The 22,758-nt window shown below is 39.4% G+C and overlaps 2 protein-coding genes and 1 long non-coding RNA gene across 5 annotated transcripts in view; 1 reads left to right on the top strand and 2 right to left on the bottom strand.

Annotated features, from left to right (window-relative positions):
* Nucleotides 1-14,048, top strand: part of tdrd9 (tudor domain containing 9) — a 36,231-nt gene extending 22,183 nt beyond the window's left edge. Inside the window, exons 20-35 of the mRNA XM_028000247.1 lie at nt 1,573-1,689; nt 1,776-1,883; nt 2,620-2,720; nt 2,805-2,975; nt 4,179-4,290; nt 4,398-4,613; nt 5,018-5,107; nt 5,187-5,444; nt 7,830-7,997; nt 8,939-9,009; nt 9,081-9,190; nt 10,618-10,714; nt 10,802-10,940; nt 12,470-12,588; nt 12,663-12,735; nt 13,433-14,048. Coding sequence (XP_027856048.1) covers nt 1,573-1,689; nt 1,776-1,883; nt 2,620-2,720; nt 2,805-2,975; nt 4,179-4,290; nt 4,398-4,613; nt 5,018-5,107; nt 5,187-5,444; nt 7,830-7,997; nt 8,939-9,009; nt 9,081-9,190; nt 10,618-10,714; nt 10,802-10,940; nt 12,470-12,588; nt 12,663-12,735; nt 13,433-13,531 — 2,049 coding nt within the window. The 3' untranslated portion in view covers nt 13,532-14,048. The remainder of the gene's footprint in view (nt 1-1,572; nt 1,690-1,775; nt 1,884-2,619; nt 2,721-2,804; nt 2,976-4,178; nt 4,291-4,397; nt 4,614-5,017; nt 5,108-5,186; nt 5,445-7,829; nt 7,998-8,938; nt 9,010-9,080; nt 9,191-10,617; nt 10,715-10,801; nt 10,941-12,469; nt 12,589-12,662; nt 12,736-13,432) is intronic.
* Nucleotides 13,913-22,758, bottom strand: part of rtn1a (reticulon 1a) — a 30,372-nt gene continuing 21,526 nt past the window's right edge. Inside the window, exons 1-7 of one of the 3 annotated variants that reach the window (XM_028000250.1) lie at nt 21,637-21,765; nt 17,949-18,156; nt 17,731-17,869; nt 17,587-17,656; nt 16,123-16,169; nt 15,996-16,054; nt 13,915-14,746 (exon numbers count right to left, since the gene is read on the bottom strand). In XM_028000250.1, coding sequence (XP_027856051.1) covers nt 14,704-14,746; nt 15,996-16,054; nt 16,123-16,169; nt 17,587-17,656; nt 17,731-17,869; nt 17,949-18,156; nt 21,637-21,649 — 579 coding nt within the window. In that variant the 5' untranslated portion in view covers nt 21,650-21,765 and the 3' untranslated portion in view covers nt 13,915-14,703. Of the gene's footprint in view, nt 14,747-15,995; nt 16,055-16,122; nt 16,170-17,586; nt 17,657-17,730; nt 17,870-17,948; nt 18,157-21,636; nt 21,766-22,758 lie in introns of those variants that run through there. The other 2 variants (XM_028000248.1, XM_028000249.1) reach the window with 2 other exon arrangements.
* On the bottom strand, nt 19,521-21,630 carry LOC114134035 (uncharacterized). Its single transcript, XR_003593328.1, has 2 exons — nt 20,553-21,630; nt 19,521-19,656 (listed from the first exon to the last, which is right to left on the bottom strand). It is a non-coding gene; the product is annotated as an uncharacterized LOC114134035 (long non-coding RNA).

Below are 22,758 nucleotides of genomic sequence, written 5' to 3' on the forward strand. Positions count from 1 at the left end.
GTCATTTAGTTTCTATTTGCATTTCAAGAAAAAATGCAGTTGAAATTCACATAATTGGGAAAATCAAATGTTTTCAATTCAATCAATAATAACATTTGCGCAAAAATTGTCAGACTTGTTTCCGGTGAGAGTTGAACCCCTCAAACTTGGGAACAGAAATGTTTCTGGCGTTTTAGGAAAATTGTGGCCTGCGATTTGACAGGAGAATTATTGATTCAAAATGTTCAAATGGCTCAACTTTTTATGAACTATGTGACGCTGTGAGAGCATCACACAGCCTGTATGTAGCATGTATGTACCAGGGATCCACCAGAGCACTGGTGGAGCCAACTAGAGATTATCTGGGAAAAAAAATACATCATCCTCCTATTACTACCTGTCTTCTTCTTCAATGTTTTTGTCATTGGTAACATCCAGATACTGATCTTGTGACAAAAGTGTTTCCATCGCAGCTTTTCAAAAGCTGAAAAACCACTTTATTGAAAATTGTGTTTTGTTTTTTTAAATGAGCATTTTTGTTTTCCCATAATCAAGGATTCCCCCAGAAAGCTTGCTAAGCCTGGGGGGTGGATGCTAGGGCAGTCATTCATCCAGCAACTTGTTTTTTTGAGTTAAAAAATGTATGGAGTTGACCGGAAATTTTAAAATATCACTTGATAATTATGTGTTATTGAAAGACTGGAAGACCTGAACACCAAGTATAAAGTCGTAAAAAATGCTAACATTTTAAAAAGACTTAAATAAATAATCAATGCTTAGCCTGGTGGGGGCACAAGTAAAGCCTGGTGGCCCGCCAGGCTTATAATACACTGGGAGAAACCCTGCGTTACCTCAATTTGCACAATTCTATGATTAATGCAAACGCAGCTGGTGAGTCGCTGGTATCATCTGCATGTAACTGTATTTTTGCAGTTAATCATTAACATACAGGCTAAATAAGATTGGTCCAAGTATTGAGCCTTGTGGGACTCCAGCTGAGTCACAAGGTAGATTGTGAATATTCTACCAGTACTGCTTGTTAGATGCGTCATCTGCTTCTCTTCTTACCCTGCTGTGCCCATCGCTCTGGAAGAAGGTAAATCTGGGCTCATCAGATCATACAACATTCTCAAATTTCCTCATAGTCAAATTTTGATGTTTCCTTGCAAGTTGTATCCTTTTCCCCCCATTTTGCATTTTGTTTATTAGTTTTCAAAAACTGCCCAGCTGTTCAGCCACAATCTCTTGAGTTTTTATCACTTGGTGCAGGTAGAAATTTGCCAACTTTCACTACTGAACATAGATGTGATTTCTACTTTTGTTACATTTAAACAATGGCCGATCATATTAGTTCTTTTTTCCAATTTCTAATAATGCCTTGGATAGTTCTCAAACAAATTTAGCTAATTTCCGTATTATTCTTGCATTTTTTGCATGAAAGATGCCAATAATTTGACCCTGCTGAAGCACATTACCATCTTTTCCATAGCCTCAGGATAAGTTTTATGATACGGTCAGGAAATGGGAAGCTCGTACCTATTTGCTTTCAGTGCATGTGTTTTGGACAGGCAGCGTATTTACTCTGTTCTCCAGGTTGCAGAGTTGTACGAGGACCTGAAGAAACGCATGTCCCAGTTCAACATGCACGTCCCAGAAGACTCTCTGTCCCCAGACAACACAAGCATAAACAGGCAGAAGTTCATCCTGCAGGTCAGCCTTCGCTGGAGGATTTCTGTGCACATAGATGAGCTGTTGACGTATTTATTACTATACTATATATTAATGTTGTGTTTTAGATTGTCATTGCCGGCGCCTTTTACCCAAACTACTTTTTCCAGCAAGAGATCGATGAAAGGCAGGCCTGCAAAGAGCTGAACGGCTTCAACCCTCGAACAACAGTCATGGTATCGATGTTTATGTCAGAGTTACAACACCTGAGAATCGGATTTGATTTTGCTGATTAATTCTAAAAAACATTTCTGTAGTTACTGATTAAAATGTGATTCAGCAGGTTTATTTTGTTTCTTAAAGGGACAATATTAGGTAAAATCAACTTTTTTGAGTTTTAAATTATGTTATAATGTTATTCCTTCATCAAAAACATACCTGGAGTGTTTCCTTGATTCTTTGGTGGCATGTTTGAGAAATTGTTTAATCTCCATGGCAACCATTCAGCTGGGAAAAACACCTGGGTGGACCTAGCCCCGCCTTCGAGCCGCAGCTCCTCCTCAGAGCTGCAGTTTCTGAGCTTCCACCTCACAGAGCAGCCCTCCCCCACTCAACTCCTTCAGACTAGCCAGCAGCAATTAGCAAACACCTGGTGGAACTGCTGAGCTACGTTTCAGTAAAACTCTGGTAAAAACGTTGCTAAAGGGTTAATAGAGGAGCCATGTTGTGATGAGCTTCAGAAAGAGGAGGAGTTTCTTAAAGAGACAGAGGCCCAATTTCAAGACATTAAGTTATGTAGTCAAATTTCTTTGAATTCATATTTGATATATGCATTTTTATTATAACAACTGGAGGTAACATAATTACTTGATTATGTTACACAAAATGCATAATACTGGCGCTTTCATAATTTTGGGAATAACTGTTACTTTGGCTTTATTTGTTGAGTTTTGTTTATTTGTTGTTGTTTAGGTGAGGAACCTCCCTCCATACAGTTTCCTCTACTATAAGCAGCTGCAGTCTTTGTTCCGGCTGTGTGGACAGGTGAAAACTGTCTCCTTCGACTGCTCCAGGTACAAACATCACTTGGGTTTTTCTTTCATGGGAAGTTTTTTTTTATTGTTACAATAATTGGTGTCCTGCTTGTGTGTCATCAGAGCTTATGTGGAGTTCCACCGGACCTCCAACGATTCGGGTGTGCTGCCTGAGGTGACGCTCGCCCTTCAGATGGCCCATAAGAGCTTTAAAATGGAGCTGCAGACCTATCCTTCTGAACAGATCGAGTTTTGCACAGGGAGGAGATCATTGGCTCACCTGAAATTTTCACGGTACAGCTCAGTTGTCATACTGTCACGTTTTGACCCAAACGTGTCTGTTTAACCTCCTGAAAGTAGCGATGCAAACAGCAGTTAATTGTCTATTAGGCTGCGTTCAAACTGCAGCCTGAATGACCCATTTCAGTTTTTTTTTTTTTTTTTGTCAAATTCAATTTCTTTTTTGCCGTCACTGTTCACACGTCCAAATATATGCGTCCTGTATGTGTTCTCCAGTGTGAGCTGCAAACTGACAGAAAGTGTCCTGCATTCGCAGTAGAGGTTGCAATAACACATAGAGAGAGCGCTCGGAAGTAAACGTCGATGCTAACGGTGGAGCATAGCTTGCGATTTTGAAGTTGTTGTCCAACCGGAGCCAGCACAGTAACAACTTAATCCTCATTACCGTCGGCCATGATTGTTATTTTCTTCCTGCTTGCTCATATCAGGACTCGGAATAGTGACGTTGGTTGAGTGTTGATGACGTTCAGGACCTGACCGTAAACGACCGGACATCAAAGTGGCCTGGGTCACATTTGATAAGTCCGATCTGTTGTTTGGACTGTCATAAGAAGATCAGACACTGGTCGCATTACTGCACTGTGAACGCAGCCTTGGATTAAAATTTGTTTGGCTCGATTAACTAATAACATTTCCTTAGACTTCCTTTTAGTGTTGTAGTTTGGCTGCCATCCAGCAGAGGGCACCGCTTGTCATCCTTAAGTGGAGCCGTTGATACAGAAACAAAGATGGCGGCTGTACCAGAACAGGAAAGAGAAACGGCACAGACAGAGTCCGATGTGGGATGAAAATGCACTTTATACGGTTCTGTTTTAAAATATAAACACTCGTCAAGCTACTAAAGTCATCACCTTCATTCAGCTGAGCTGCATGGCGGATCAGTCTGTTCCAGTGTTAAATGTTCATTAGAATTTAAAGTTGGCTGATCTCAGTGAATGTGTTCTTGCATCATGGCCTGTATATTACTTAAAAATGGTCTCAAAACAACAATATTATTATTTATCTTAATATGTGCCTACATGTGGCGTCATGTCAATTATTCTGGGTCCATTGTGGGAGTTTGGAACCCAAACTCCAAATGGGTTCCAAACTCCCGTCCATAAAACCCACTATAAGATGGGTTATTTTCTTTCCCTAAATCTGGCATGTTTGTGCAGAATGTGCTCAGTTTGTAACTTGTTTGTGTTTCATGGACAGGTTGTCGGCTGACATCCAGAGCCAGTCTCTCTCCCTGATGGACTCGGTCTGCACCAAGCTTGACCCCGACCGGCTGCCGCCCAACCGCCTGTTTGTGGTGAACATCACGGAGGTCGGTCCTCTCCCAACAGCTTCACAAACCAAAATAATAAGAAATTTAGATGCTTTTCTCCTAAAGTGAAATGGAAATTATTTTTTTCGGGGGTAATTTTATTGCAGGTGATAGATGTGGGACATTTCTGGGGGTTCCCAGCGGATGAAGCCAGCTTGGGAAAGCAGCGGCGTCTGACGGCGGAGATCAACAAATGTACTTTGTCTCCTGTGACGGTGTCTCTTTACCCCAATCTGCTGTGTCTGGCGCCGTACTCTGAGACCAACGAGGAGAGTCTGTACTACCGGGCCAAGATCCTGTACATGCGCGGTAACACAGTGGAGGTGAACACCAATCAGGATCAATTTTAGAGTTTTTTTCTTCCTCAGAATTTTCTCTTGTAATGCTTTTTGCCACAGATTCGTGGCTCTTTAGCAAGAAGTGAATTATCCAGCAGATTTATTAGGACGTAGCCCTCTGCTGCATCCTTGTGAAAAACTTAGAGAGATACCAGTGGTTTACAGCCTGGTGCGGCTTATATGTGTTCATTTCCAGTTTGTTTGTTTTTTTATTTGTAGATGTGGCTTATAGTGAGGTGCGTTCTGTAGACCAGAAAATACGGCTATCAGATTAACTGATAACTAATAACACCGTTAGTTGCAGCTCTATATTAAACTGATATTTTGAAGCTGCATTAAGTGATACAGATGCTGAGTTTACTTAGAAACGTTTTTCCTTCATTTTTCAGGTTTTCTTTCTGGACTTTGGCAACACGGCCGTCGTTTTCAGCAGCAGCCTCAGAGAGCTTCCATCCGACCTGCTGGCTCAGCCCTTTCAGGTTCACTTCACATCCTGGACACTTAAACCTCCATGAAGCTTAAAATGATTGTAACCCCACATCTCTGCTCCTCTTTCAGGCCCATGAGTTCCAGGTTGCTGGGATGCGCCCGTCAGCCCAGTCCATCATCCTGGGAAACAAGTGGAGCAGCCGCGCCCGCGACTGCTTCGTCACCATGGTGAAGCATCAGTCGGTCATCGTGTCGCTCTACTCCATCTTGTACGGCGTCATGCGAGTGGAGCTGCTGCTCAACAAGGAGTCGAAGAGCACCAGCGTGGTGGACATACTGGTGGAGGAGGGCCACGCCGTGAAGGTGGAGGAGAACGTTGATTCTCAGGTACCATCGAGCTGCGATTACTTTAATCAGTTATCTTTTAATTATCCTGATCAGTTATCAGATATAAAATAAATGAGGTCTTCTGCTTCTGGTTCTGCTCTGCATCCCCAGAACCAAACATGGAGAAGCAGCATTCAGCTTCTATTCATCACAAATCTGGAACAAACTTGGAAAACAGCTGAAACACTGAGTTCCTTTAAATCTAGACTTAAACCCCACCTTTTGAAACATAATCAATGAAAAATCAATCAACATTCTGATATGTAATGATGGCACTTGACAAAATGTAATATTTCAGTTATTGACTGAGTTCTACGTCTTTGTATTTTTGTGTTTTTATCATGTAAAGCACTTAAAAATGCTTTGTTGCTGAAATGTGCTGTACAAATGATTAATTGATTGATTCTATTTAGCAGATTTTAAATTGAATCAGTCCAGTATTTTTTATAGGGGTGCACTGATGGCAGTTTTCTGGACGATCGCCGATTATTTAGAAAACCTGACCTGCTGATTCAGATTTTGGCAGATACCGATTTTTTTTCTGCCTGAAATGTTAAGGGTAGCAAGAAATCGGCGAGTTGACAACATTGACTGGACTATTGTTAACTACAAACATGCAGACGTGACCTGGTGGGCCGGTCTATCAGTCAGACGTTCTCACTGCAGAACAGCTGATTTTTAGACCTTTGCTGAGGTAGATAAGATCGGCTTCTCGTTTAAGTATCGACCGATCGCTGATCTCCCAAAATTAAAGGAATAAATTGATGCACTCTTAATTTTTTATACAATATACAACGGTATTCCTTTAGTAAATGCTTGATCATTTGTAGCAAAGGATGCATCTGCAACTAAAATATATTTCTAAGCTCAACGTGTGAAAAGCTCGGTTATTTCTGTTTGACTTAACATCAATACAGTGTTGGCTTGATCTATTCATATAATATTTGGATAGAAAAAGCTGCTTAAGGATTTTTTTAAGGGATTTGAACCGGGTGAAGCTAAAAATGCCACTTGAGGAGTTCTGGGTAGGACGCATTTACACATAAAGAAGGTTTTTCATCATAAATGTTTTTTTATTTTATACAGTTTTGGATTAATTACTCTTCTGAATATTTTGTTCTGTAATCAAATTGCCTCTTTTTTGAGTCAGCATACTTTAGTTAACGTTCAATCAATAGAGAAGCAAAGCTTTCAGTGTTTAGCGATTCTGTTCTGATCTTTAGTGTCACAATTCGATAAAGAAAAAAAAAAATTTAAACAGTTTAAAACGACTTTCTGTAAATAATATTACAAGAGGAAAAGATGGAGTAAATAAATAAAACATTCATTTAGAACAATTAGGTCCATACTGTATCAAAGTCCATCAGTTCATATTGAAACAAAAGTAAATTTGTAAATAATCTATAAAATTAATGGGTTAGCTTAGAAACTTTACTTTCTGTTAAAATATCAAAGAATTGCCGTATTTTCCGCACTATAAGGCGCACCACATTATGAGGCGCACATTCAATGAATGACCTATTTAAAAACTTTTTTCATATATAAGGCGCATAGAATAGACGCTACAGTAGAGGCTGGGGTTACGTTCTGCATCCATTAGATGGAGCTGCGATAAAGGGAATGTCAACAAAATAGTCAGATAGGTCAGTCAAACTTTGTTAATAGATTAGAAACCAGTTCTGAAAACTCCGTTCATTCCCAAAATGAATAAACAGCTGTTGCTTCCTCCACTTCCGCACCATTGATTCGTTCATGTTAAATTCTCTCGCTGCTGCTCTATTCCCGTGTTCTGCTGTGTGACTGATCGCCTTGAGCTTAAACTCTGCGTCGTAAGCGTGTCTCTTAATAGGAGCCATTTTGGGGTCTTTACACAAAACCCAGCGTGCACCGCGCGCTTCTTCTTCTACGGGGGAAAATGAAGTCGGCATCTGCTTACCGTAGTTGCGAGACCTGTTGTGGCTCAATATTGGTCCATATATAAGGCGCACCGGATTATAAGGCGCACTCTGCTTTTGAGAAAATTGAAGGTTTTTAGGTGCGCCTTATAGTGCGAAAAATACGGTATTTAAAATATATCCGGTGGCAGAGTGAACACATAATACGATATGCAGTATACTCACAAATAAGACGTACAACTTAAATGCATTTTAAAATATATTTTTGAGCATTTATTCATTTTAATTATTTTAATAATCGATTCTTGTCGATTAATTGTTTCAGCACTGGTCATAGCTAATCAATGCTAATTAACGCAGTAATTTCTACCCAAAAATAATTTCTCACTTTTTTTCATATTAACCATTCAGTCAGATTTTGAGGAAAGTTTTACAGACTGCAACATTTATGTGGATAGAATGATAAAACTATGTTTCCTGTCTGTTCCAGCAAAGCCATGAAGACCTGCTGTTGATGTACGACGACGTGGAGAAAGGAATGTACGGCCCCAGTTCTGCCAACCGGTCCTGGAGGGCCCGCAAGAAGGAAGACGAGGAGACCATCAACATTCTGCTCACTCAGCTCTCCAGTACCCCGAAGTCCTGCTCCAAAACAAACGTAAGAACGGTTTGCTTTGGTTGTCAGGAAGCTGCAACAGAAACTTTAAGGAGCTCAGTAAATGTGAAATCACTGAAAACATTTTAAGTCCCCAGTGAAATGGAGATGCAGTGAGAAACACAACTATAATTACAGATCTTTGGAAAACGATTAATTGTGATGAAACGATTAATTGTTTGCTAAATTAGTTTACGATTATTTCAGTGATTAACTGGAGTATACAAACTCAAAAATGATTAATTGCTGAAACATACTGAGAGCAGTAAAATAGCCAAAACTGTACAAAAATATTTACATTTTGCATTTAAGATAAAAAAAAAATATGTATATGTTCCTCCCACAGCTCTTATGTTCAAATGTAAAAAGAAAAATCTAATTTTTAATCAATTAATCCAAAGATTAGCTTTACACTTATTTGATAAGTAGAGCAGAAATGGCGGAGCTTTTCATGTTGACGCTGCAAGTATTTTTTTAGCTGCATATTTATTATTTGTTACAAACAATCAAGGCTCCCCAAAGGAATGCTATGCAATAAAATGTTTATTTTATTACTTTAAAGAAAGAATTTAATTATTTTTTTATTTGCATCTTTTTCTAACATGGTGTAAAAAAAAAAACCTGAATGAAATTTTTTTTGTCTAATAAATCGATTAACAGAATAATCAGTAAGTAAAACAATTGTTAGTTGCAGCTCTACACATTGCTTTTGCAAACTTCACAATTATGTTAGTTTATGGTTTGTCGAAAACACGGATACTTTAATAAATAAAAAGATTTTGTAATTTTAGTTTGGAAAAGTTAGTTGCAATGGAAAACATTGTCGCTTCTATTACAGATGTTGTCCACTAGGTGGCAACATTTCACCGACTTTTTCTGCATTCAGGTTCCTGTAGTGCATGAATGTTTGTCTGATAAATCTGTCTTTTCTTCTGATTATTCAGGTAAATCTGGCCGGACCTTCAAGTTCCTACCAGACAAACTTCTACAGTTTGAGCAGAAAAACCCACTACAGGTAAGAATCTGGCACTGAAAGTAAAGTTAAACTTCCTGACGTTTGCTGACGAGCGGCGTGTCGTCCTGCAGGACTGTTTCCACAGAGAAAAGCAGCATCAACGGCGTGACTCTGAATGAAAACCCGCATTTCAAACATCAGAGGATGATGACGGCCGGGATGGTGGCCATCAACACTTCAGGTTCGGTTTAAAAAAATAACTTGATGTTAAAGCTTAAACTGTATCACTGTGTTTTCATGCACAGGGTTCATAATTTCAATTAGGTGATTTCAAGGTTTGGAAAGTGCTTGATTTATGTATAAAAACCATGAAAGTTCTTGATGTAAAAATGCAATCTAACGTTTAGTTAAAAGCCTTAATTTGAAAACATAATTTACAGTTGAAACCGGATATTTCCATACAAATAGAGACATATTTTCTTGAAGTTAAATTAGACAAAAGTTTTCTTGTTTTAGGTTAGTTAGAATAACCTAAATTATTTCTATTTGCTAAATGCCAGAAAAGTTAGCGAGAACATTTTTTAGAGATTTTTTTTAACTTTGTATATTGTGTTAAGACCTTTAATTTAAGAATTTAATTTATCTTGAAATTTGTTTGAATTGTTTCAATGTAATGAATATTTATTGGTCCTAATGACTTATTAACCTGTGAAATTTAAATAAATATTGTCTTATTTTTTTATATTAAATGTTATTGAAATTGGGGGATTTCTTTTGTTAAATTAGTGTTTTGTTCTCAGACCTTTCAGATGTAAAGGGTGAGACATTTCAAAACATAAAATGTTGTCATATTTCAGTTTATTTTGTTCCTGCTGTAGGATGTAGAAAACTATCAATACATTATTAATAGCAGTAATAAATCCTGACGTGTAATAGTGAACATGTAATTTTTTTAGTTACCGTATTTTACGGACTATAGAGCGGACCGTACTATAAGCCGCACCCACAAAGTTTAAAAACTAAAACTGGAAACGTACATTTAAAAGCAACACCGGGCTATAAGCCACTGGTCTCTCCGCCGCTCTCAGTTCTTCACAAGAAAGCAACAGAGGGCTGCATCTTCATACATCTGCTATTAAGGACGCAGCCCTGCGTCTCCAACACCAAACCATGGATTCGTTAACGCCAAGCTAACGTGCAGCGGCTGTCGATCAGTACTGCCAGATCGACAGCCTTCAACTTAAAAGCTGCATCATATGAACTTCTTTGTGTTGTTTCCATGATGAGGTGGTTTGGGTTTGAAAACTTTTCTCCGTCGTGCCTTCTGCTAGCATGCGCTTGTTCTAAATGAAAATCAGCACTTTCTTGTTTGATTTCCAATTTTGACTTCCAATGATTCACTTCCTGCTAAAGAGCCTCCTGGTGGCTGCAGAAAAGCCGCATCGGCCTACAAGCTGCAAGAAAGTAGCGCCTTATAGTCTGAAAAATACAGTAATTTGTTTAGCTTGGTGCTGGAAAAGTTTAAAAACTTACCTTAAAAACGCTTCAGTAGTGTGTGGATTTTACAGTGGGAAAACTGTACAAATCGTCTTATCTCTTGTGGAAAAGGTAAACTCAGAGTACATCAGCTCTGTGGATGAAGGCGATAAATCGATGTTTTGCTCTCAGGTTCCCAAATCATGCTGAATGATACGTCCATCCTGCCCGACATCCCTGGACTTCCTGGTCTGGTGATGATGCTCTTCACTCCTGTCATGGAGTTACGGTTTGTTCACCCCACCATGCTGCTGCAGCTAAATATGCAAAAGGCCTCAGTGAGGATGACTGCTCAGCCGTTCTAACCTTTATGCAGCACAAACGAAGAGCGGAGCTACTACACCGGGGCCCTCTGCGGCCTGGGCTTCAACAGCCTGACGAAGGAGCCCATCCTGCCTGAGAACGACATCGAACTGGCCTTCGACGTCAAGTTTGATGTCATGGACATCATTGAGGTAACGACTGTCATCAGTGATAACAGGAAAAATGTTAATAAAAACATATTTCAGACTCAATCAGTAATACTTTTTTAGTGCTGAAATGATTAATCGTGATTAATTGATTATTCAAGTAATCATCAACTAATTTAGTAATGGGTTAACTGGACTATACAGACTCAAAAATGGCTTTTTGCTAAAAAAAAAAAAAAACCAACACACCAACAATTGAGCCAAAACTATACAAAATAAATACACATTTTGCATTTAATATATTAAAAACCGTTTGGTTTTAATTATGTTTTAGTTTAGTGGCGTAGTTTTATCTAAACCTGGTTAAAATTCACTAAAGGAATGCTATTTTGTTGCCTTTTAGGCAAGAAAATGTTTATTTTCTCATCTAATACATGAATTTGATTATTTATTTGCATATTTAATGTATTTGTAATATTGTAGAAAAAAGCTTAAATGAAAAATCTGCAGAATATGCCAATTTCTTTATCCATTTAATCGGCAGAAGTATTATTTGTTCTAAATTCTACGTATTTTTTAGTAAATATTAAGTTTGTTTAATGTTGACACAAAGTGTCTAGTTTTGATTTTCTAAGCTTACTGATCTAGTTTGTCAGTTTAAAGTTTTTCACATTTGAATTTCACAACCCCAGTTTAAGTAATGAACAATTTAAATATATTTTAATGTTTATAGCACATTCAGCTCTTAGCCTGTGAAAAGCCGGTTACAAACTGGTGTAACTTGTGTGACGTGAAAAAGTTTTTCTGTAGCACCAATTGTGATACGGCTGAAAAACAAATGTTTTACGGAAAACGTTTGTGTTGGGTAAATTGTATTATTAGTATTATCAAATATTTGTTGTATTATGTAGCCTTGTAGTTACATTTAGATAATGTTTCTGTGTGTTCATTAATTTTGATTTCTTCCTAATCCCTCCTTGGAAGAGGGAGGTGACAGATATTCTCAGCAGGACTCCCTGAGAGATGGTGTTAGTTGTTCCAAGCTGAGTTTTACAACCCTAGAGGAAACTCTGCTTTGTTCTTTGTGATACAAAGCCGTTGCTTTGAAGCTATACAACGTGTCCTATTCGACGCCGTGCTTGGAGCAAGAAGGATTTAGATTGTAGATACCATGTGTTTAGTTTAGTGATTGTCTTGTAGCACTGCAACTAAAATGCTTTGACCCCACCCCCTAGAGTTGCAGCGCCCCGTGTGGCAGGGTTCCTAAAATCAATAAAACAGAGGAGCGGGAGATGTGTTTTTCAGAGCGGTAGGAGATTTGTAACTGAAAGCACATCTCTGTCCGTTCTCCTCGCGAGAAACAAAGAATCTAACTCTCTTGTCTTTCCTGTGTTTGTGTAAAATTGTCTCTAATAGGTATTTAGACCTGACAGTTTGTTTTCTGGGAAATCAGCGTATTTCCATAAAGGGAATTTATTTTCTTAATTCTAATTTGCGCAGTTTTGTGGTAAATGTAAATGCAGCCATTGCCTTTTTTCATTCTTTTACTGATGTGTGTGATTGTTTTCCTTCAGATAAACGCTCTACGGATGGCCATCAACAGCCTGCTGTGCAACGGACCCAGCAGCACTCTGCACCTGACCCCTGAGAGGATCTGCCAGCTGCAGGACGACTGCCGGGATGGCCTGACCAGGTCAGCCACACGCCAGCACAGAAAACGCTGACACTTCAACAGAACCGGTAACACGGGTTCCGTTTGTTCTGCAGACTGTTCATCAGGTCTCCTCCGAGAGAAGCTGTCACTCCAACAAACCACGAGAACTACGGAAAGTGGGACCAGGTACAGTACTGATGAGTGTAGGGCTGGAACCAACGACTATTTTAACTATCGATTAATTTATCAATTTATTCAGACTATCAACTGTTCTGACACTTTATAAATTGCTCTGGCACTTAATCAATTATTCGGACATTTAATCAAATATTTTGACACTTAATAGATTATTCTGACAATCAGTTTTTCTGATGATTAATTTATAATTTTGACAATTAATCTGACAATCACTTATTTTCATAATCGATAAGTCTGCTGATCAATAATTCTCACAATTAATCACTTATTCCGACGATTAAACGATTGATCAATAATTCTGATGACTAGTCTATTATTCCAACACTTAATCGATTATTCTGATGATTAATTGATTAGTTTGACATTTAATTGCTTGTTTTGACACTTAATTAATTAATTAATTAATTAATTAATTAGTCAGGAAGTTGATTGTTTTCCTGATTAATTGATAATTTTGACGAATAATCAATTATTCTGCTGATTAATTGGTTATTCTGACATTAAATAAACTGTTCTGACAATTAATCGGATAAAATAAAATGGTATTCTTCTGATTTTTCATTCATAAAAATACATTAAAAGATGTACTTTAACAATTGATTCATCCCGATTAGTTGTTCCAGCCCTGCTGCTGCTGCTGCTGCGGTTCTGATCCGTTGTCTTAAAGCTTGTCCTTGACCTGCAGGTCGACCCGTCTCTCAGAATGGACATTGCAGAACGAGGAAGTGGAGAGGCCCGAGGTGTTCTCTTCCAGCTCCATTCACCCATTTTGCTCAATCGTTAAACAAACCGAAACAGATAATAATGAGCATCTGTTTCAGACGTAAACTTAATATTTTTACGTTCAAATAAGACTTTTAGTGGCTCTGTGTTTTATTTCTACTGCAGGAGTTTCCTGTTTACCTCAAAGAGCTGTTTTAAGTTGATGCCAATTTTGTTGCAGTAAAAATAGTTGTTTGCAACAGATGAGTCCTGTCAGTCTTTATTTCAAACAGGCTTGTTGTGACCCCTGACTCGAGTTAAATATGTCTGTGCAGCACTCTGCTGTGTGTCAGTGCCAGAAGCAAAGCTTCGTATTTATAGCTCACCAAACCCAGACCCAAGATGAGCTTCACCAGAGACTCCCTTAAGCTGGTAGGAAGAACCAGTGAGGTGGATGAAGAGGTGTTACATCAAGGTACATTTATTTGTTCATTATTCCTGTAATTAAATACATACTGACTGTAAGTGCAAATAGTTAGAGTCCAGGGTCTAAAGAACTACAGAGTATAGCTAAACGAAATACAAAGTTGGACAGTTATTCAAACAAGCTTAATATCACCTTGTCTTCATACTTGTACAACAGTACCTAATGTGAGCGCGTGTGTTGTTCCTTATGATTATTACAAAGAGCAAAACCCCTACGATTACCACATCTAACACGCATATCGTAAATTATCTTGTGCTTGGAAACACCGAAAGGAAATTATTATTATTTATATATTATATTGACGTACTGAGAAAAGCCCCGACTGCTAACTCAGAGACATGAAGCAGTATTTAACACTGGCAGCGGAGGAAGTCTGTGGGCTTTCAGCCTCTTGGGGCCAAACCATTACAAGTTGTGTTTAAACACTGCAAAGCAAAAATGTAGCGTGATTTCAAAACTGCACAAAAGATATCAAATATTATTTACCCAAGGCTCGACTTCATGCACTTCATAATAAGCAACACAAACAGGTTCTTTTTTGTCTTTGAGTTGTGTAGTTGTCTACCTAGAAGCAGGATTATACACGTACTGTGACTGTGTGTTAGTGTTGGACTGCTATAGACAGGGTGAAGGCTTCTCCAGTGGATGCTTTAGAGAACACCAAGATGACAAAGCACTACGCCCCACAGATGATGATCGGGCCCTTCAGCCGGGAGCCCGACTCGGAGCTGGACCGGACCGTCAGCTTCAAGGTGACACGGACAGGATTACTCCTCCTTCCTCTTGGCCCCGGGGATCTTCGCCTGGATCCTGGACAGAAAAACACGGAGATTTGGTGCATCGTTTTCAGGAAAAAACTTGAGGTAAGATTTTATTTTAACGGGTAAAATCTCATACATACTCAATGCTTGGTTAAGAAGATGAATAAAGTTGAACTGCTGCTAATTTTTGTCTGTAACATTAAGTTTGGAGATTGTAAAAAGTATCTAATTTGATTTGCTTTTGGGTGTTTTCACGCCTGATAGTTCTGTAGACTTGGTTCAGTTGGAAACCAAAGTTGAAACATTTGTTACGTTTTCAGCTGCTGCTGGTTCGCTTTCACACTGCACTGAGTCAAACGAACCAAACCTTTCGAAAAACCTGTTCCCCTCTTTGCCTGTAGGGGCGCTGCACTAAGAACTACTGAAGGAAATGACATGAAAATCTCTGAAGAGCACAAGTTCTTTCTTCACAAAATATAAACAAAAATGGCGTGGTGTCAGATTTTTAGCAGTGGCAGGATTTCTCTTTTGTCTTTGGTAAAAGACAAGGAGCCGTTTCTCCGGCTAGCGCAGAACTCACGTTTGTTTTGGTTGTATTTACCCAGAATGCCCTGCGAATGAGTAAACAAACTCTTGACGACGACCAAAAATGTGAACTCTGGTCCACCTACAAACTAAGTGAATTCTGGTGCTTCAAAAATAGGAAGTATAAAATAGGAATAGGAATTCTGGGAAATGCATCCAAAACAAATAGGCTAGTCTAACGTTAGAGGGAGAAATGGCTCGTGTTCTTCTACAAATGTCCAAAGAGAAATGCTACCACCTCAAAATTCTGATGCCACTTCATTTTTGTTTACATTTTGTGAAGAAGGAAGTTGAACTCAGTGTCTTCTCCGGAGGTTTTTGTTGTTTCCTGCAGTGGTTCTTGGTGCAGCGCCACCACAGGCGAGGAGGGGAACAATCTTTCAAAAGGTTTGTTTTTTTTTGACACAGTTCAGTGTGAAAGCGAAATGCACCAGCTTAAAATGTAACAAATGTTAGAACTTTGGTTCCTAATCAAAATGAATCTCCTGGACTATCAGGTGCAAAAGCACTCTTAATCCCAGGAAGCATGTAAACAATTTAGCATTTTAAATATTAAAACAAAGAAAGATGATCATGAGGTTCTTGTTGCAAAGGAGTAAAACCTTATTTTAATTTGAACAAAAGGTTCTTCTCTAATCTTATTTCAGTCTAATTTAAACCTAACAAAGCAAAATAGTCATAAATAAATAAAAATTGGCATTGCATTTACTCACTTCCCCACCACAGAGTTGACCTGGGTCCGTATTAATCCCACGTATTGATCAATCTGCGCCTATAAACAAACAGACCTGTTATAAGTTTTTCCAAACCGGGAATGAACCGAGATGTTTCTGCTCTTACCTGATGTTTTTCATAAACCACAGGCAAAGTGAACATGGACACCACAGCTGTAGAGGAATATAAGGAGGAATAGTTAATAAAGAAAAAGCCCATCAGATCTTACCCAAATTAAAAAGTTAGAAGAAACTCTATAAAGAGTGGTATACTTTCTTTTTTTTATCGTAAACAAACGTAAATTGACAGCAAAAACAGACTGGATTTTAAAAAAAAACAACAAAAACTGTTAACGACTTGCTTATGGTTCAAGCAGGGATTCAGAAAATTTTTTATCCTAATAAATTTAAGATTGAAACTTATATGTGCATCCTTTAAAACACTTAAATGTATATAAAATTATGTCCTTAAAATGTCTTTAAAAATGTAAGTTGACCTTTAATATTATTCCCAGGTCTTAAATTTTGTCTCGACATGAATATTTAATCTTGTATGTTCAGTGTAACATTTTACTTTTCTATCAGGCAGAATAATCTTAATTACATTGTGACTCGAGGCTACCGCTAATGTTCAAACATTTTTCTGTGACAATATTGGTCTTAAGTTTTATTCATAGTGGTCTTGAAAAGACTTAAATTTGAGTTGGTGAAACCTGCAGGAACCTTGTGGCAAATAAGAAACAAGGAAGGAAAGATTGAGTGGAAGGAAGAAAAACGCAATGAGGAAGGGAAGAGAGGAAAGTGGGAAGAAGGAATAACAAACAATGAGGGTAGGATGTAAGGACTTGAGAAAAAAAGGAAGGATTGAAGGTCATGGCAAGAGGAAGAAGGATAAAAGGACAAAGTAAGGAAATAAAAGGATACAAGTAAGGAAGCACACAAGGAAGGAGGGAATGAAGGACAAATAAGTGATGCAGATTATTAAAGGAAGGAGTGCTGGAAGAAGGAAAGGAAGGATGGAAATAAAACAAACCTGAGAGAGAAAAGTGATACAACCAAGCAAAAAGGAAGTGGAGAAGGAATTATGCAAGGACAGAATAAAGGATACAAGGAAAGGAGGTGTTAATTCTTTATCGGATTAATCACAAAAATAGTGGATTTATAAATTAATCATCAGAATAGTCAACAGCTCAATCGATGATTGTTAGAATAATCAATTACTTTGATCGTTAGTTGCAGCCCTACACAGAAGTAAAGACACAACATTTAGACAGTGGGATAAAGAATAAAGTCTGGAAATCTAAATATTTTCCATACTGCTTTCTTGTTCCAGACTTATCCAAACCTGAAAATACCTCAAACTAATCCCATAATTTCCCAAACTGCTCAGTAGATCAGTTTATATGTTGCAGTTAAACAGAAATCACCTCTTGAGGGAATGAGAGAGAAAGCTGGTTTTTAGAGTGGATTTTATCCTGATTAATCTAAAGTGAGTGTAATTTTGTAGAAAAGTCTTAAGTGGCTTAAACAAATGACAGTGAAAGACATCATCATGTGAGTCATCATCAGTGCATCAGAGAGATGATCTCACCCAGGATGAGCAGTGTCAGGCCATTGAAGAGTGCACCCACATAGGTCAGCAGCCACATCAGAACTGCAAACTAAACACAGCCATCTTTAAGCAAACATTTCATCTCAACAGCAATAAAATGAAAAGCAATGACGGCGTTCAAACCTTCAAAGAATCCACCAGATCCTGAACGAGGAACAGCCTGCGGAGCTCCTTCATGCAGGTGTTGCTGTACAGCAGGATCTTATCGGCGTACTTACTGATCTGGTCCTGAGACAGAGCGATCTCCATCTCCAGATAAGCCCTGGAAACAAAATCATACAATATCTTTTTAGCCTTTGTGGAGTCAAAACAACTCCCAGGCTGGCAATCGGTCCCCTCACTTGAACGGATGCCCCTCATCGGTCTTCTGCACAGCCTGTAGCACAGACTTGTAGATCCTGAAGCTGATGGAGGCGGAGAGCGCCGCCAGAGCCAGGTAGGCTCCGACACTGACCACGCTGAACTGGGTCAGGGAGAACAGGAGCAGCAGGACGCTGCTGAACACGGCGCCGGACTGCTTCACGTTCCTCCAGTAGAGGAGGTCGATGGCTGAGGAGGAAGCACACATTAGGGAGGTCAGTCAGGATCCACAACCACAAATTACCGGGAATGAGCCTTTTAAACGGGCGGGCTCCGCTGTGAGCTGCACAGATCATATTTGGGTCAAACCACTGGAAGCCGTTGATAACCCAGCATCCTCAGGGAGATGCAGCTTAACCCAGCTTCAACAAGATGGCGCAAAGGTTTCATTCATTTCTACACCTAACAGGGCGCTCACGCATCCTTAAAACGTCTCAAATTCATGTATCCAAAATTACATGACCTATTCCTTGGACAGGTCCTGATCTAGATCTAGGGGCAAAACAAAACACGTTCAATAAATTTTTTGAACGTGTTCAAAAGGTTTTAGTCTGGTGAGTTCTGCCTATTCTGAGCTGGTTTAAGGTGTCCCGTCTCTTTAAATCTAAATAACCTGCTGCTGGCCACGCCCACCAACTCGACGCTTACACTCACATGAAAGTGGCTGCAACAAATGTGCAATTATACAACCATACATATTTGAAAAGCAGAAGTGGCGCCTCCTGCACAACCAAAAAGAATGTAGTGGGGTTTTTTCTCTTGTAATATTTCTCATTTTCTTTTCATCAACTTATTTTATTATCTTTTTTGTGCAGCACTTTGGTGCAATTTTGAACCTGTTTTTAAAGTGCTACATTGACATTGGATGGTAAGTCAACAACAGAACAGTTCTCTTTTCCAGCAGCCATTGTACAGCCCATAAAGTGGTAAAACCAGCTGACCAAACATGCTGTAGTTCATGTTGGGTTGCTAGGTAACAACACAATGCACGTTGATTGTGACCCAACAATTGGGTAGGTTCTGATATCACTCATTTTTCAGACACCCAAAAACAATAACTTATTACCAAAACAATGGATAGATGTTTTTAGAAGCAGTTGAAACCTGAATGGAAGTACAAATGTGCAAAATATGTATTTTGCATAATAGGTCCCCTTTAAATTTCAAAAAATATATATAAGTTGACCTTAAATATGTTAATCACCGGTCTTGAATGTTGTGGAATGAATATTTAATTATATATTCTATGTAGTTTATTTTTCTCGTGGGGACTTTTCTGTCAGGCAAAAGATCGAGTCACCCTTGGACATCTTCAATGTGTTCTGTGACGCTAACCGCTAACTAGCTGCTAGTTCTCTAGTATCTATTATGGATAAATGCACATTAATCGCCAGGTCTGTACAGGTCTTAGATTCCACTGGTAGCGATCTTAAAAAGTCTTAAACGCAAATTGATGAAACCTACAGAAATCCTGTTATCCTGAAATCCTGAAATAACAAGAATGGAGAGACTGAATGGAAGGATGAGAGAACAAAAGAAGGGGGAAAGGAAGAAAGAGGAAAAAGAGAGGAAATGGAAAGAAAAATGGAATTTTATTTCCTTAAACTTTTCGCCAACATTCAGACATCTTCATTGCGTTCTGTGACTAACTGCTAGCGTACCATAGCTAGCTTCTTTTGCATCTATTGTCTAATTGTAACCCAGTGTTTAAAAACACAAGAAAAAAATAATAGATGTTGATTCAATGTCTTATTCTACCAAAATAGCTAAAAGGTAATTACGTAAATCTTCAAAAAATGTGAAATATGCTTTTAGTGTTAGCTTCTATTGACAGATTAGGCAGCCAATGGCTGGCGCGGTCTGGTTTCGTGTCGGCCAATGGGGTTGATCGTCCCGCCCCTTTTTAACAGCTGGCGGTTGTTTCGTTCGGAGCGCGGCAGACAGGCTTGAAAGCTAACAGCTGACGGTTGCTTCGCTCAGAACGCTTGAGAACAGCTGACGGTTGTTTCGCTGCGAACGCTTGAGAGCTAACAGCTGACGGTCGTTTCCGTAAAGAGGTAGAAAGAAATTGACGAATCTGGAAATTGATCTCGGAGGGATCAATTTCCCCGTGAACAGCTGAAGCCCGAAAAATAGCCGTTGACAGCTCGGAGCATCGGTCAGGTTTTTTTTTTGGAGTTTGTACAGTACACTTTTGGCTTGGAGGGCCAAAGATTCCAAGACCCTCTTCACCTGAAACTGGATGGCGAGCCCCAGCCCAGAGGACCAGGCGCACGGGTAGATAGTGACCCGACTGGTCACCAGCTGAGAGACTTTGAGACTGAAGAATTAATTCATTGGAGACTGAAGTATTCAATTTATTTATTTATTTATTTTTTTTAAAGCGCGCAGTATTTGTTTGTCTGTTTTAAATGTGGATCCACAATTGTTTATTATATTAAATATTTGCTCTTTTCTTGTAGACACTGTGTGTTCTGTTGTTGCTCACACCTGGGTTCCCTAGAATTTAATATCTTCTGATTAGGCCCAACTTCCTATATATATAGTATAAATTAATTAACCTGTTTTTGTGAGTTGCAGGTTACATAATGCAGATTTGTCACCAGTTGGATGGAAAGTTCATACATTAATTTGTAAATATAGATCTTAAAATCCATTCGTAATGGTCTTAAAATGTCTTAGGTTTGAGTTGGTGAAACCTTGGCTACATGTTAATCAGCCTCTGCAGAAAATGATTACTGGCTGTGACCTGCTGAGATGGATTCATGTCGGTGTTGGTTGGATTCTGGATCACCTGGTCTGGTCTCATGCATACATACGCATACATGCAACAATCGCTTTGCTGCTCCCAGGACTGTTAATGATGAACCTGCAGGTCTGGGAAGCAGCAGAAATAGCAGCACAATCAGCAGATCGTTGATAACGGCTTGCCGCGACCCGGAGCCACAGCGGTCCGCAGTGAGGTATGACGAGGCATCAGCGCCACCGCTTGGCTTTTTAAAAGATAAACGGACACAATGTGGCGTCTGCAGGCCGGTGTTCTTCCTGCAGTACCATCTTTGGGTGCTGGGGCCTGAAATTCAAAGCTACTGCCAAAGATGAAGAAGAAGATGTGATAACTGAGGATTAGCTCAGTGTAGCGTTACAGCTTCTGGGAATCCAGGCCTGTTTCAGTTCAACCAGGGTTCACAATGCGTCCTTTGGCAAGCCAGGGAAAGGCGCCAACTTCTTCAGAAGTTTAATATCAGAGATGAACGAAGGTTTGCTGCTTCTGCCTCCTGGGTGTCTCTCTGCTTGCCTTCATGTCCGCTCTAATTTTAGCTGAAGAGCTGTGAGCAGCATAGTGATGACGGCCATCTTTACTCTGTGGAAGCCAGAAAGGCTGGCTGGTGCTGCACGGTAACACGGCTCTCTCCGGGTTTTAAATAATCTGCTGCTGCTGCGGCACGTGAAGCGATCCAACGGACAGCTGAGCCATTCAGCAACAACTGCTGCTGCACATGCACCTCTGACCAAATGGGCAGAGATCTGAGTGGAGATGCTCTGTCACAGTCACACAGGCACAGAGTAAATAATCACACACGCCGACATGAACGTGAACATTACCGACGCTGCAGGGAGAAACTCGGCGACTGAAAAGCTTTTTCTGTATCAGAAGTGAGTACTGACCTGCGGCTCCCATGGCTGAACAAGGAAAGAGGCAGCTGCTTTATTCACGGACAAAAGGAGAGCTCTGGAGGGGGAGGCGGCCCCCCCTGTACACGGCAGGGGAGGGGTGCCGGCACCGCCAGCCAATCAGGATGCAGCTGAGCAGGAAGGGGTGGAGGGGAGGAGGACGTGGACGGGGCGCGGCTGGTCCACAAGCAGATCCCGACTCTGAGGTCTTCCACCAAAACTCAAGTCGTCGCTTGAAACCAACAACTGCACAGCTCCTTTCAAACTAGCAGGGGATCCGCCTGATGCAGTTACCATAGTAACCGTGCTCCATTTTTCTCCCCACCGAGAGACGAAGCAAGAGAGAGAGAGCGTTCCTCTGGGATTCATATCGCTCTGAACGTGGAGAACCGGCCGCTCATCGTTCGGCTCCAAACCCAAACAGCACAGAAACGCAGACACTTCGTTTTTATCACGCAGGACAAAAATCGTTCAACTGCAGGCAAATAGTTAAATAAAACGACCAAAATATTCTGCAATAGAGCTAAATATAATGTCCGTAAGATGGTTTTCTGAGAAAATAACCCCAACCCATACATTATTCAGACCAAAACCTCATATTTTAATCATTTTGTTGGTAATAGAACTGAAATGATTAATCGTTATGTATCGATTAATCAACTAATTTGATAAAAGATTAATCGTTATGTAGACTTTACATGCAAAAAAGGACAATTCCTGAAGGAAGAACACACTCAGAGCGGTAAGTAAGCTAAAACTACAAAAAATAAATACCGTACATTTTGCATTTACAATTAAAAATCTCCTATTGGCAACTTTTTCTATCCAGTTATTTTTTAATTGATACAATAATCAGTAAATCATCCCTACACTGTTTTAAGTCAAGCAGAAAGGACTGAGTTATTGTTTTAGCTGCAGATCCTGTGCTACAAATGATTGAATGCACACATACATTTTAGGTAATAAAATGTTTATTTTCTTATTTAAAAAAAGGAATTGAATGGCTTATTTGCATCTTTTAATGTATTTTTACTATTGTATACAAAAGGCTTAAGTGGTTAAATGAAAAATTAGCAAAATGTGCCAATTTATTATCCAATTAATTGGATAAAATAA

Source organism: Xiphophorus couchianus, chromosome 19 (assembly GCF_001444195.1).
Source record: "Xiphophorus couchianus chromosome 19, X_couchianus-1.0, whole genome shotgun sequence".
Classification (NCBI taxonomy): domain Eukaryota; kingdom Metazoa; phylum Chordata; class Actinopteri; order Cyprinodontiformes; family Poeciliidae; genus Xiphophorus; species Xiphophorus couchianus.